The sequence below is a fragment of the Aethina tumida genome, chromosome 1, assembly GCF_024364675.1.
Source record: "Aethina tumida isolate Nest 87 chromosome 1, icAetTumi1.1, whole genome shotgun sequence".
Lineage (NCBI taxonomy): Eukaryota > Metazoa > Arthropoda > Insecta > Coleoptera > Nitidulidae > Aethina > Aethina tumida.
The window spans coordinates 15,116,969-15,131,883 of record NC_065435.1 but is presented as its reverse complement, the minus strand read 5'-3'; the positions used below and the strand labels follow the sequence as shown (position 1 = coordinate 15,131,883).

Here is a 14,915-nt window from a genome sequence, read left to right as displayed (position 1 = left end):
AGGAAATTACGTTTTCTGAATTGTTTCTCAAGAACGCGTTATTATACGCAACATTTAGTTTCCAGTAAATGTTTATTCTTAGTCATTCTCAGCTTTTGGCCTATTAAATTTATTTAAGTTAAATTAGGTGTATATTTACATAAATACATAAACACATCGCAGATTGTGAACTAACCATTTAAAGCGTCGTCAGCGATCCAAATGGAATCGTGACGGCGGTCCAGGTGCGTCGAACACGCTCGACGTGTCTGGATGCTTCGCGACGCGGAAGAATTACGCCGTCACAGTGTGGCAACGTGGCGGCGCGCTCTGTTAAAAAGTGATTCACGATGTTCGAAGCGTTTTCATATTTAGCCGTGTCAATTGGCGAGTAATATTTTTAACTCTTCGCAAACACAAAACATAAAAGGATCTAAAATTGTCATCTGCGTCGCGCTGATTCGCACACGCATTTTTTTACGTTGCGTGGCGTGTGAATCATGTGTTTATTTTAAAATTTCGCAAGGTGGCCGCGGTTTGCGTTTTTTCGGTGTATTCGGATTGTTTTGTTTTTTCAGCTAGGTCTATTTAGGCATGGAAATAACAGTTGTTTAATTGTGATTATTTAAATAGTTCTCACTTATTTGTTTAATGTGTATTTCAATAAGTATGTTACAGGAAACACGAATATGCCACCAACTTTTAAACAGGAAACCGTAATAATATTTGGGAAGTTCGACGGTCACACCACAGATGGCGCTCTCACACCAAAATTTAATAATTATACAATATAAATTATTGTTAACACATATTTATTACTCTATTGTTGTTTAATACATACACAAGTATATTAATTAAATCATAACAAATTAGAAATTTAAAAAAATTAAAATTTTCTTTAATTTTGTACAAATTCACTTAAAAATATAATAAAAAATATATTATTTATAATAAATATAAATAAATGTTTTTGTATTGAATCATTTATGTACACATTGAACTATCCTTAGACTGTTGACTTAGTGATTAAGATATAATAAAAATTGTAAATTGATTTAATAAATTGTAAATTGACACAATAAATTGCAATAAAAGCTGACAAGTAATTTTGGAAAATTTTATCAATGCTTTTTTACTTTTAAATTTATGTAGCTACATTATATTTTATTAATTTAACTTGAGTTAAATTCTAAAGTAAGTTGTAGTTTTATTTCATTATACAAATTTACGAGGCCTAAACTATAGTTAAAATTAATTTTGAATTGCTATAGTAAATTGACAAATTTAAATTTGACCAAATATAAATAATAGGTGAACATAATATTATAGTTTCTTAGACGTAACTATAAATAATGGAATCTTGGCTAAAAGTAACAGACTCACTACGATTTTTCTGTAATATAACAACAATTCCCGTTAAAGGTATTTACTATTAAACATCTTTAACTAAAATGTATAGTGGTACAAACCGTGGGAAAGAATACTTATAACAAGATAATGACCCATGTATCAGCTAGTACCAATCAGTGATTTAAGGAGAATCAAATTAAGTTGATAGAATTGTCTGTCCAATAGACATATCTCAATCCAATTAAGAATCTGTGGAATCACTTAAGAAGAAATATACGGGGGCACAACATAAAATCAACGATAGAGTAAATGAGGGCTTGGAAAAATAATGCACCCATCCATTAACCAATGTTTGAAGTTAGTAATATAAAATTTTAAATAAAGAAAAACAAATAAAAACGATAATAGAAATCATTATTAATTTTATTTCAACTCGTAACATATAAATAATATATATCAAAGTGGATAGACAAATATTTATAGGGTGCCCCATATTTATTGGCAAGACTGTATGTAATATTTATATCATTTAATCTATTTGATGATCACGAGTAAGAAAATTGAATAAACCTTAAGTGACAGCTTTAAATAAAAGATAAATGATTAATTCAGATAATAATTCAAATATAAGATTTCGATAATAGATAAATGTGTCACATGCATTTCAAATTCATACACTCATTATGTTTAAAATAAAGAAAATATGTTCATATACCTAATTGTAAACAAATTACGTACGGTTTTTATTAAAAATTGTTTTTGTTCTCCTTGTTACATAGATATTTTATGGCCAGGATACTGCTGGTTGATACAGTGAGTGTAAAAATGACGAATCATAAAATCTATTAAAATATCTAATTAATAAGAACATTTATTTTCATTTTCAGCAAGTCTGGTTTTACATGAATTATATATAGTTAATAAAATAATCATTGCATATTTCATTTAATCAATAAACTTTTATATTCATTATTAATCCTTTAAATTATCTATAAAATGAACAACAGTTAAAATGCACCAAAAGATGGGTAATGAAAAATACAACAAAATCTTTTCTATAATGAGTGTTAGAAGTTTTAGTTAGTTTTTACGCAAAGTGTATACAGTGTGGTCCATCTGAAAGTGGAACACTATAAAATTTGTATTTTTGTCCCATTTTAACAAACTTTATTTTCAATTGTAAAATATGAAAATATGTACAAAATGTCACCTTTCTTGGCCCAAAACCAAAACCTACACGATAATTTTTATACATGAAAATCGAAGAAATCATATTACCAAATTTTTTATATCAAATCTAATTACACCACTGGATTAAGCACCCCCTAAAATGGGTATATGCCAAATTTCATAAAAATATGCATGTTCATTCTGTAGAAAAATTAAAACTCATATTCTTTTTATTATTTTACTCTTCTTATGAATATTTTTTATGAAGGTGTCCCACTTTCAAATGGACCACACTGTATAAGTAAAATAAATTTTAAGTTGCATAAAACTGAGTGCACATTGATAATATAATTGAAGTCCGATTTGCCCTTGATGAAACAAAATTTATTTGTTCGATTTGATATCTTTATCATCACTCACTCACTTCACGTGTTTCATAATATTGAAAAATAAAATTTGTTGATTCATAATTGATAATGGTTACACGAATCAGTAGAAATATTTTCTGAGATATGTTTTATAACAAGTTGAGATACTCCAGTTACACCCACTTTAAGATAAAATATTAAACAATCTATTGTTAGTTAGTATTGTGTCAGTCAATGCATGTGTATATTTTAAAATTTTTATCCCAGTTTTGACTCAATAGTGCATTTATTCCTATGTTGTCACACAACCTAATTTAATACAAAACGTTCCCCATTTGCCTTGAATTATCGGGTTGACATCCTTTTATTATTTATGCAAATATCCATTTAACAGAATCACTGTTCCTGCTTGAATATAAAATGCCTACGTTACTATTAGCATAAAACTTCTAAGTACTTTATTAAACGGGAAAACGATTACATTCCCTGGTAATAAATCTCCGTCAATACGAATCATAAAATTGACGCACTACAGCGTAACCGAAACCACAGGGAAATATTTCGCCTGGTTATTATTTTGGGATATAAAGATAACCATCAACACGTAAACGCTGTTAACTTATTTAATGGCTCCGTTTATAGATAAAAAACCAATTTGTTTCAATAAATATTTGCTTTAAACTTTATTCTAACCCATATAGGAATGTAAACAGTGTAATCGCCTTGATCAGTTCGTAATTTTTTTTTTAAATTAGCGTCCGACAATTGATGCGACACACCCGGCGTTACGCAATCGATTTGGTTAATCATTAAAGGGATTATTTAATTCCAAATGAAACGTCCAAATCAATTTATTATTATTTTATTAAATTAACGAATAGTAAAATTGAAATGAACATGATATGAATTTATTTAAATTATATACTACAGGTGCATATAAATATATGGAAAATACATAACAAATAATATATAAAAATACATTCCTAACATCTAGTGAAAATGTACCATTTAAAAACTTATCTACAATGATATAATACAAATATACACTTGTACGATTTATCACATGTCTTTATAAAAACAGTTTGAATAAATTTTGGTACAAATTAACTAATATTGCAGTTATACTGCATATTCCCAAATTACCCGATAAATAAAATAACATTCGCCATCGTCTGCTCTGCATGTGATGCGTAAATTAAAACATATCGAACCAAAAACTTTTTTATACAATTTTGGGAATATACAGGAGACACCAAAATATCATATACATAACTATTTTTGGTATACAATTTTCTTTTAACTAAGTAAAGCTTCGTCTGGTGGCCACAAACAAAGCAAATATATAATACAGGAATATTGCGATTCGGGGGTCCTTCAGTTGACGACTGTGAACGTGTTTCTTGTAGGCACAAATACAGTAATAACAAATAGCACTTGTGAAATACGTTTTTTACTTTTTAGATGGGGGAATCAGGTGGACTGGCAGTTCGGTTGGTAAATCGTTACCGTCGGTTTTGATGTTGATCAAATGCATGGCCAAAGCGAACTCGTCCTCGTCCAACATGCCATCTTTATCGATGTCGGCCAGTTTCCAGATTTTACTAAGTACTGTGTTAGGAAGCTTGGATTTGACCATCTCTTGTTTGGCAGCTAAAAAAATATATTCTTTCAAATAACTATGTACATTTAAAATTTGAATATAAACCAACTGTTTAGCTTATGTATCATTTTACATCACTATGAGATAAACGTGTAGTTTTACTACAAAAAAGTGACCTAATTAATTTTACTCAAAAAATTCAATCACAGCAATTGCTTTAATTTAAATCATTTGCATACAAATTTTAAGTCATTATAAGTGGTTTTACAAAAATAACACTTAATCAGTATCAGTTTCGTGTTTAAGCTACGTGACAGTAGATTTTGTCTATAACTGTCGTACGGTGCTGCAGTTTAGACCCAAAATTTGTATAATTATACAGCACCATGAATATGTAATGAATGTTAATGTTAATTTAAAAGTCGACTTACTCATTCCAGTGACTTTTCCATCGACGGGATTAAGTGTATTGAATATCATCATGTACTTGTCCTTATCCCTATTCACGATCCAGTCGTGTTCTCCGGCTCCGGCGTCGATGCCTTCGCCTCTCTTGTAGCCGAACGGCGACACTTTGTCTTCGACGTTCACAAAGGCGCCGCCTTTGAGCTTCTGTGTGTTATTTGTGCTCTCGTCTTCCAAAGGAATTTTCGTCATGAGTGTGCTAATATCTTCCGACAACATTTTGTCCACTATTTCCAGCAGTTTGGGTTTCAGCGGCTGGAACTTGGCGAAATCTTGGTTGCCCAATATGTCCTGCATTTTCTTGACTTCGGGGAAGTCGCCCATCGAAATCTGGTGCTCCTTTTGGAGTTTCTCGTAGATGGTGCTCAGATTTTTAATCAGCTCCTTTTTCTTGGAGTCCTTTTTAAACATGCTGGGCATCTCTTTCCTCAGTTCGGATATTATATAAGCGTGAACTTTGGCCAGTCTGGCACGTTTAATTAAGTCATTGAGTTTTCTCAGAGCGGCATTCCGAGGCAACGACTGCAAGTCTTTGAATAAGTCTTGTTCCTCATCTTCGAAAAGTCTTCGGTTCGTGTCAAACCTGAGCGGCTGGTCCCAGAACGAACCGATGTACACTCTGGCCACTTCGGGCGTTTGCAGGACTTTACCCAGACTCCACATGAGTGCCCCGTACACCCGCATGAGCTGTTGATGGTCGACCATGTCGGCTTTGTTTAGAACAATACGTATTTTATCGTCGTGCCCTCGGAGTGCCTCGATGGATCTCCTGAACTCATCGCTTATGTCCAGCTTATGGGCGTCAAAAAGTAAAATAATTCTATCAACCCTTTCGGCAAACCATTCTAGAACGCCCGTGAAATCGTACCCCCTGTCCACTCGTTGCTTTTCTCCGGACAAAATACCAGGGGTGTCAATGATCGAAATGTTTTGTAGTACTGGCGAATCAACTGTTGAACACTGCAGACGGTTTAAGAAGGAGTTGCCGAACTTCGACAACGGACGAAATTGTTTCTTAGGATCAACCACTAACGCATTACCGGGTATCACACCCTCCTTCTCATCATACATAACAGCAATAAACCTATCGGTTGTGGGTTCAGGCCCAATTCGAATGCCAGGGAAGTCCCTTTCCAATAAATATTTAATAAAAGTAGTTTTACCTGTGGAATATTGTCCGACCAACAATATCATAGGTTTCGCTTCGAAATCGGAGTCTTCCAGTTTTGGTGAATGGAAATCATGGAAATGGTATGTTTCTTCGAGGGGTAACAATTTGGTTTTATAAATCTTCTTCAGTCCATCCAGAACGCCGGCGTAGACCTCCTGTTTATCATCCCTTTTTAAAAAACTAAACATTTTGATGTCTTTTAGATGCACTGTCTAACTAATAAATAACATTAAATTGGAACATTACTAAACTGACATATTTCTGAATTATGTGATTAAGAATGAGTTGGACGATTGGTGGGAGTGCATCCACGTTGCCATTCTTCTATCAGCGCTTCTGCGTGAATCGTACACGCAGTATAGATAAATTGACAACTGTTTAAATTTACATGTCAATTAGCCAATGCGAGAAATGTCTTATTGGGGCAATTTGATTCTTATTAGATGATGAAATATGCATATTCTTCGTGCCTACTTATTAATAGTAACGCCGTAGTATCTGCAACCCACAAAACTCGACATCAATTCAACATTTATACATATTTTACATATGTACTTAGTATATTTCGCATTATGTATTTTTTATATACATACATTTATTATGGATATACATATTAGTAAAATATTTTTACTATTTATGGATACATTAAAGTTTTCCGATGCGAATACTAGGCAACCCACTTTAAATAAAAATCTGGTACACTTATTCAACATTAAAAATTCTTTTCTTACATAATATAATAAATATATAATATGAACTATAAATTTTATTACCTCATTTTGTAGTTACTTCCGAGTTGTGAATATGCACTACTAATAGTTAGTACATATGTACTAAGCGTGTACAGTAGCGTAGTTTCTACGTATTTAAGATATCCGTTAAAGGTCCTTAGAACGCTCTCCCTAATAAAGTACTTTTCGAAATAGAGTATTAAAAGTGTCTTTTTCTTTTTTATTTGTAATTAGTAGTATTTTACTTTGGTCCCAACAATATATGTCTAAATTTTGTACAAACCCTTTGGGAATCCCCTATATATGATATAATTAATTAACGTATTAATATCAAGAGAAAATTTTAACATTTTGGATTGATATAAAAGTTTTTTAGGTTTAGAGTAGATAAATATAAATGATAAATGATATCAAATTTGTTACATAATAAAAATCAGGTTCTTGCATTACTATTTTTATTTCTATAAAAGAAAAATACATCTTTGTTATAGTATCTTTGTTCTAATAATAAAATAACATTTATTTCTTCTCTAAATAGTTTTGTGTTGAATTGACTTGAAAACAACATAGACTATTGTCATTTCATTTGCATTATTATCACAACAACACGAGATTTCTGACGAAGTAATGTGAACAGGTCAGAACTGTAATGATTAGTTGCCAGTTTCTGTATCGTGGTCAGAGACAAGGTACAAAAACTGGAAAGCAATTGCTAATAATGATATTCCTAATAGATCTCCAATTGATGTCAAATATGGTATAGCAGAATTATCTGGATCGATCTTCCTTTTCCACATCCAGTGAATCATGATATAGGCTACATACAGTAATGTTGCTACTTGCATCATGGCAGCACACAGATAAACAATTACGAATAAGTAGTTAAGTGATGTGTCTCCATCTTTCATGTAATCTATGGTATATATAAATATGATATGGCCTGGAACGACCATAGACATGAGAACTCTAGTAGTCCTTGCATGCACCCCCTTTCCACAGAATCCTTTGACGGGAGATATAAATATGACGTTGTCTTCATCTCCATTATTTTCCGTTGTTAATATACCAAGTTCAGCTTGCTTGTGTAAAGCTGTTGATATACGACTAGCTTGTACTGCCACTAAATTACCTCCAACACCATTTATTACAGGCTGAAATACTGCTATTCCTTCGAAACGAGAAACCATAAAATCTAAAATTAACCCCCCCATGGAACTTATCATCATAGCACCCATTACTGGCGTCCAACCGTGGTACAAGACGTCTTTTGTATGAAGATTCCTTTTGGCTATCCACACCCACAGAGGTATTGCTAGAATGTAGGCCGCTATTATTAGTGGGGCCAGCCAATCCTGAGTAGTTTCATATAATATCTTGGAAATCCATGACAATAAAGTCAACGAAGTAATATCACCCAAACTGGCTGCAATCGGCGTAGCGACGTTGTCCGGATTAATGTGACAATGTCGAGAAAATACTATTACACCGGCTGTTATTAATCCAAGCACAAAGCTAGCTATAGAAACTGTAACTAAGCTACTAGCACATAAAAGATAAGCATGATCTAATTCAACGTCATTGCTTTTGATACCCCCCATTACTACGGCCACCAAGGCACCCAAAAATCCCACCACTATTGCCTGGCACTGAAACGTTAAAAAAATATTAATGGTGTTAGGACATGTCTTATTAAAAATGGGAATTTTTGCATTTACCTGTATCAGAGTTAAATTACCAACAATGATGCTAATTTTCTGTTTCGCGGTGTCCATGTGCCCCAAATTGGCCTGTGTAGATAATCTCGAAGCAAGCGTCATTTCTAAATTTCCTTTTAAACCCAAAAGAGCTGGTATCAGTATTACTAGTTCAGTTATTTCCTCGAAAACAGGCCAATGCTGCAAAGTAATCGGGAATCAATATATCTTCATAGTGGGTGTTACATGTTGGAAACCATGTGTTTCCTTAACATTGAATATGTTATGTATTGAAACTGATTTTTTGGGGAAAAATATGCTAATTGTCACGTCCATTACCTGTATTTTATCTAACACCAGTCCAGCGAATACCATACCGAAACCAGCAATTAAGAATGGAATGAACACTTGTATTGCAATGGAAAAATATGTTTCCTGGATTTGATCCTCGTTGTTACAAATCGTGGCCTCAACAACCACATCCGGCAACTTGCCATTGTCATTGTCACTATTTTCTTGTGTTGGGGAAGTATTTACTAGAGTTATTTCCATGTCTACGGCCTGATTGCTTCCGAAGGCACTTGATGGGCACGGTGATTCCGAATTCGTTTGCAAATATTGTACGTTGTTGATATTGACACTCTCCATGGCTTCTGATCCATAATTTTCTTCTCTGAAATTAACGGAAATCACAATATAGGAACGCAAGATATCGTTTATAGAAATGAGGATTGTACCATAATTAGTATTAACTACAATCAACATGGGACATATTAACATCTGTAAAAAGGTCTTTATTTTATCTGCGTCGTGAATAATTAAGGAAAAAAGTAATAATGTAGATTTACCTGTCAATTTTTAGTAGGTGAAGCTGACATAAGACATAATTTACATATTAAAACTATTATTTGATTCATATAGTTGGAGTTAAGGTTCAATGGGTATTTAAAGTAAAAAATTATGATAAATTAAATTATGAAATCACCATTTTTCCAATGCTTTGCATGTGATCACACACATTTAATACAAAAAATAATTATTAACAACTTGAAAAACAATATTTAACAAGTTCAACGTCAACTAAACAGTATAAAAACATTTGTTATCGACATTTTTAAAATTCAGCAAATATTTTTTCCAACGTTTTTTAGTTAAAAAATATTTAACTCACGTTTCACTCATTAAATGACACTACTAATTTATATAGATCACAAATAAGTATATGATGCTCTGCTTTGCTATTACATTGTTAATTATAATTACATCGAAAGCATTTTTAGCAAATGATTGTAAAATATCTAATCATATGCAATAACAATTTATTCATGCAGTAGCGCGGTAAGTTTAGCTGGTATTAAAAATGATTTAAACCCTTAATTTGTTTGTTTATGTTTATATTAATTACCTTGGCAGGTTGTTGTTGAATTTGTTAATGATTTTTACGAATTATTTAGGCCGAAAAGCCTTTTCAATGCTTTCCCGACTACATCATGCGATAGACTGTAGACACCGGCTGTTATCGATTGGTTTTTGTCTACTTTAGGGTTGCCAGACAACGTGGAAAATGAATCTTTTTAGAAATATTTAAAAAAATAAATCTTTTTGGGAAATACAACAGGAATAATTTAATTAATTGGCTGCCATTTTATTCTTAAGTCAGGAATTATTGTAATTTTTTAGCCATATTGCTTACGGAATCTTATAGTGTTTGTGAAACATTGTGCAACATCGGCTTGTAATTTCCTAAAGAGGGCTAAATAATTTCTATTTATAAGGTCAATTGTAGATTGTAGGAACTATTGGTGATAATTCGTCTCAAATAAAATTTGAAACCTAAATTGTCTCAAAATCAGATATTAAAGCTATTATTTAAAAATGTTTTAACTGATTTAAAAAAATAAATTTAAATTTCTCACTTTAAAGGTCAAAATTTAACAAAAATATATATAAAATTAGAAAAATACTTCCAGTTCCAATATAAAACTCTTATTTGCACTTATCATGGAGGAATAAAATTATATTGGGTTAAATAAAATTTTATTTAAAATTATTATATGTTATCGCATTGTGTTGTTTTAAACAAAATATTTAATATACAGGGAGATTCAGCCAATTTTTCATTAGAAAATAATGGAAAAGGGTATTGATTTCAAATTTTTATAACAATGATATCTTATTATAACTTGAAGTACTTTTCTAATTTATTTTAAACAAAACTTCATTTCCGGTTTTCCCGGAAGTGACATCAATTTTGCTATTATCAATGGAATGTATATTTTTGGATTTTTAAATTCTATTCTATTCTATACCATATCCTATATCCAAATCTAATAGTTTTTGAGTTATTTTGACCAATTTTGACGCTGGAAAGTTCATATATTAAACAAGAACCATCTTTTAAGGCACCATTATTAGTACTCTTATATTTTATACAGGGTGTTCGTTATTAACATATAATTTCGTGCATCTTAAAATATAAATAATCAACATTAAAAAACCTTTCAATTGGTATAAGCATTCCATATAAATAAAATAAATATTAGAAATTATAATTGGGTACATAAATTGTGTTTTAATAAATTTTTTAAATAAAAATTAAATAGGTAGGAGAATATATAATATTATAACGTGAATCAATTTTATCATAAAAATGTAATTGGGCAATTTTATATTTTATTATATAAATATAAATATGCATTAAATATGTTAAGACAGATAAAACATTAGTTTTTATTATTAATATTTTAATAAACCAGATTATTGAATTAAATTTTAATCAAATATAAATAATATAATGATAAAAATTAGATTATTTTTTATAACAATAAAAAACTTCAATAAGTTTTAATTAAAACACATTTCCTATTTTATGCATGTTGATAAAATAATATGAACTTTCTAAAAATTAACATCAATTTTTGAATTATTAAATTATATCAGCTACACATTATCGATAGATTCCTATCGATATTGACTATTACTAGTAAATATTACATACCATTATAACACATATTTGCATTAAAAATTTACTTGCCTATACCAATAGTACACCTTTTTGATAATAAAGTAATATATCAATCTAAAAATAAACCTAAACATATAAAGACATTACGTGTGTGTAAATGTGTAATGTGTGTGTTGATATTAATAAACATACAAATATGTAATACACATTTTTAAGTGTTATTGAAAAAAAATATAGAAGTATAATTACAGTTTTTTTTTAATTTACAAGATTAGTTAAGTTTTACAACCTCAAAACTAATTAATTAATGAATTAAATTGTTATGAGTTTTGTTGTATATGCATTGCTTTAAATACTAATGTTTTTTAATATTTTAAATGTTTCTTTTTTATTTTGATCTCTTAAATTACAAAACTTATACTTAATTAGTAATAATGAATTAAAATAATGATAACTTTTTATATTTTAAACCTTTCTTTTTTATTTTAACTCTTGAAATTATAAAACTTATTATTAAATAAACTCATAAAATTTTAATAGAAAAAAAGCTTGAATTAATTTCTGATTATTAATATTAATGATTACAAACAATTAATTTATAATTATTAATGATTATAATCAATTATTATGGTTAGGTTAGATATCCCATTATGATGTAATATAATATAAAAAATAAGTTTTTCAGTAAATAGACCAATAAATAAAAAGTCATATATCAATTGATTGAAGAATTGAATATTTTCCATAAAAATATTTAAATCGTTTATATTGAAACGTTGCTATACAATGTTTATAATAATTATTAATACATAATTATTTTTTTATATTAACAATATAACTATAATGTAGAAAATTTAATGAAAGTTTAAAATTAATTTATAATTTAGAAAATTATCGAGGTAAATGAAGATAAACAGAATTATGCTCAATTTTGAAATAATTAATTTATTTATGCCTTTTTAAAATGGATAATTTCATTTGTAATAGATGGTGTAACATAGTTAAAATTTAATTTTTATTTTGTTTTCGGGAGTCGTAGATATATAGTTTATTTAATGTTTGAACAATAGCAAACCTTAATGGTCAAATTCTGTTATTTGTTTATTTAATTTGTATATTGTTGATGATTTTATATAAAACATGTTTTAATAATATTTTAGATACATCCATATTCAGTCACCTAATTATGAAGTTTATGATGTTTATATGTAAATATAAAATGGAATATAAATCATAATTTGATTCAATTACATAAAATTATTTAATAATTTTAAATAGGATTGAGCCTATAAATATATTAACTATTATGAAAATACCTATGCATTTTGTGCAGTGATATTATTGTTGTGTCTATTGACAATTGACCTACATTTATGGAGAAATTATGATAATATAGGGCATTAAAGACTTTTTTGTTGTCACAAAGTGCGTTAGTTGAAAAATTAGCCAGTGAAATTTTCCGTTATTACAAAACCAAAATGATTTTAATTATTCGTTTAATTTCGGCGATTTTTGTGGCACAAGCCATTTTTCAAGGAAGTCGAAGCGGTGTCATATACGAATATATCTCATGCGTTCACTTAAAAGGCCAGCACGAATTTATTGAATGTAATCACAAATTTCCTGTTTCTTAAAAACGAGACGGGCACTTGCGAAAATAAATCGCGGAATACGTTAATAAAATTAATACTTACCCGGTGGTCATCTAGATATTCTTTTATTGCAACCTGTGTTAGTGAATATAACATCATGTTCAAAATTCATAATCCACGTTTGGATACATTTAAAAAGTTTAGCACTGCCACCACTATGTGTTTCGCTATTCTACTGTAGTTGACTGACTTGTTTAAAATCTTGACTGGACGGAGCTTTTGCACCTTACAATTGTGACTCTTATTCTAAAATGTATATGCGCAATTGTACAGCAATAGCTTTAAGTTATTACAGTCATTATACTATTACGCCCTCATAGGATAGTTTAAATGCGTGAAAATGGGTTCATGAATTTGCTATGAACAAGAACCTTGACTTGTTATTTGCAACTTCTATCCGGGTCTTCTCATCTTAACCGCTTTTCCTTCCGCACTTTTAATGCCATACGTGATCTGCATAATTAATCTCAATTTCCAGATAAAAATAGACGGTTTTCAATTTTTCTATTTCGACCAATTCACGTGCCAGCCTATTTAAAAAAATGTGCGTTCTCTTTTCTTGAAAAGTGGTACTTCAGACTGATTGCTCCATTAGCAAGGGGAGAAAATTCCATAATATCCTTGACCTATTTTTAGATAAAATAATACCGCAAACATTTCTTGTTCTGTTCTTTTGTTTCTAACAATAAGACCCACCATTTATTCAGCCCCTTAACTGAGGGGTGGTCATGCATCTCAAACTTTTGGGGTAACGTCCACATCAACGTCTTAAATTTTTATGAATAATAAAATAAGCGCCACAATTTGTGGTTTCCCTTTCATTGATTCAATTGTTCCAATTCAATGATAACTTGTTGTGGTAGTGAAAATATATTAATAAAAAAATCTTGATGTTTAAAACTATATAAATATTAATTGTTAGAGTTACAACATACTGCACGAGTACAATTCAATGTTAAAACAATAAATATTTATTTTAATATGAAATCATTACGGTCCTGATTATTTCGTCAAAATAAATTATGAGAATTGCAGATTTTTGTCATTGAATAAATTAAATGTTGGCTATTTTAGCAAAATAAACTTTTGGTACAGGATGTTGTAATATATAATTTTCAAAGCCTTGATACTGAAATTATCTTATAAAAAGGTAATTAGTGTAACAATGTACATTTTTAATAAACAAAAGAAATGCAATTAGCTGTGGGTTTTGTCATTCTTATTAACTTGACTTGAAGCATAATTTTTAAATATACGTCATGCGTTAAACAAATAATTTTAACATTTACAAAACGTACTCAGTTCAAGTATTTTTTTCTTTAAAAAATATATGATTTCTATCCAATTATTAACTCATTATCTTAACTACTATTATTATTAAATGTTATATAATATTTATCTTATTTTAAAAAATTGTGTAATAAAAATTTAAAATCTTGAATTATTTTTGTATTAAACTTTAGATGAAAATTACTTAACTAAATTCTTAAATATTTGACTACTTTATACCAGTCCAATTTATATATTTAATTGCAGAATTACTAAAACAATGAATAAATAATTATTATTATTAAATAAATTAAATTAAATGTAAAATTAAATTAAATGTAAAATTAAATTAAATGTAAAATGTAAATTATAAAGATTTATTTTTTAATTTAATTCATGTGTTAATTTAATATACTTGATTGATCATTATCAAATATCAAATTTGATTCACATTTTTAAATTATACTTATAATTTAAACCTAAATATTATCTTTTAATTTT

The 14,915-nt window shown here is 29.4% G+C and overlaps 2 protein-coding genes across 5 annotated transcripts; both read right to left on the bottom strand.

Annotated features, from left to right (window-relative positions):
- Nucleotides 1-3,713: 3,713 nt before the first annotated feature.
- Nucleotides 3,714-6,408, bottom strand: LOC109593910 (EH domain-containing protein 3). Its single transcript, XM_020009077.2, has 2 exons — nt 4,899-6,408; nt 3,714-4,517 (listed from the first exon to the last, which is right to left on the bottom strand). The coding sequence occupies exons 1-2, from the start codon at nt 6,289-6,291 to the stop codon at nt 4,318-4,320; spliced, it is 1,593 nt and encodes a 530-aa protein (XP_019864636.1). The 5' UTR covers nt 6,292-6,408; the 3' UTR covers nt 3,714-4,317.
- Nucleotides 6,409-7,272: 864 nt separating this feature from the next.
- On the bottom strand, nt 7,273-13,355 carry LOC109595578 (solute carrier family 41 member 1-like). Of its 4 annotated transcripts, none has more exons than XM_020011002.2 (4): nt 13,188-13,355; nt 8,868-9,201; nt 8,550-8,729; nt 7,273-8,480 (listed from the first exon to the last, which is right to left on the bottom strand). In XM_020011002.2, the coding sequence occupies exons 1-4, from the start codon at nt 13,196-13,198 to the stop codon at nt 7,488-7,490; spliced, it is 1,518 nt and encodes a 505-aa protein (XP_019866561.1). In that variant the 5' UTR covers nt 13,199-13,355; the 3' UTR covers nt 7,273-7,487. The 4 variants fall into 4 exon arrangements, with proteins under 4 accessions (XP_019866561.1, XP_049822008.1, XP_049822016.1 ...); XM_049966051.1 differs by lacking the exon at nt 13,188-13,355 and adding an exon at nt 9,934-10,022; XM_049966059.1 differs by lacking the exon at nt 13,188-13,355 and adding an exon at nt 9,514-9,684.
- Between the last annotated feature and the right edge of the window lie 1,560 nt (nt 13,356-14,915).

What these genes read in the sequence shown, in the direction of transcription:
- LOC109595578 (XM_020011002.2), bottom strand. An exon ending in TGGTGTTAGATAAAATACAG is followed by an intron (nt 8,730 to 8,867) that starts GTAATGGACGTG and finishes ATTACTTTGCAG; the next exon opens with CATTGGCCTGTTTTCGAGGA. An exon ending in GTAATTTAACTCTGATACAG is followed by an intron (nt 8,481 to 8,549) that starts GTAAATGCAAAA and finishes TTAACGTTTCAG; the next exon opens with TGCCAGGCAATAGTGGTGGG.
- LOC109593910 (XM_020009077.2), bottom strand. Translation starts at nt 6,291, where the DNA reads ATGTTTAGTTTTTTAAAAAGGGATGATAAACAGGAGGTCTACGCCGGC. An exon ending in TGGAAAAGTCACTGGAATGA is followed by an intron (nt 4,518 to 4,898) that starts GTAAGTCGACTT and finishes ATATTTTTTTAG; the next exon opens with CTGCCAAACAAGAGATGGTC.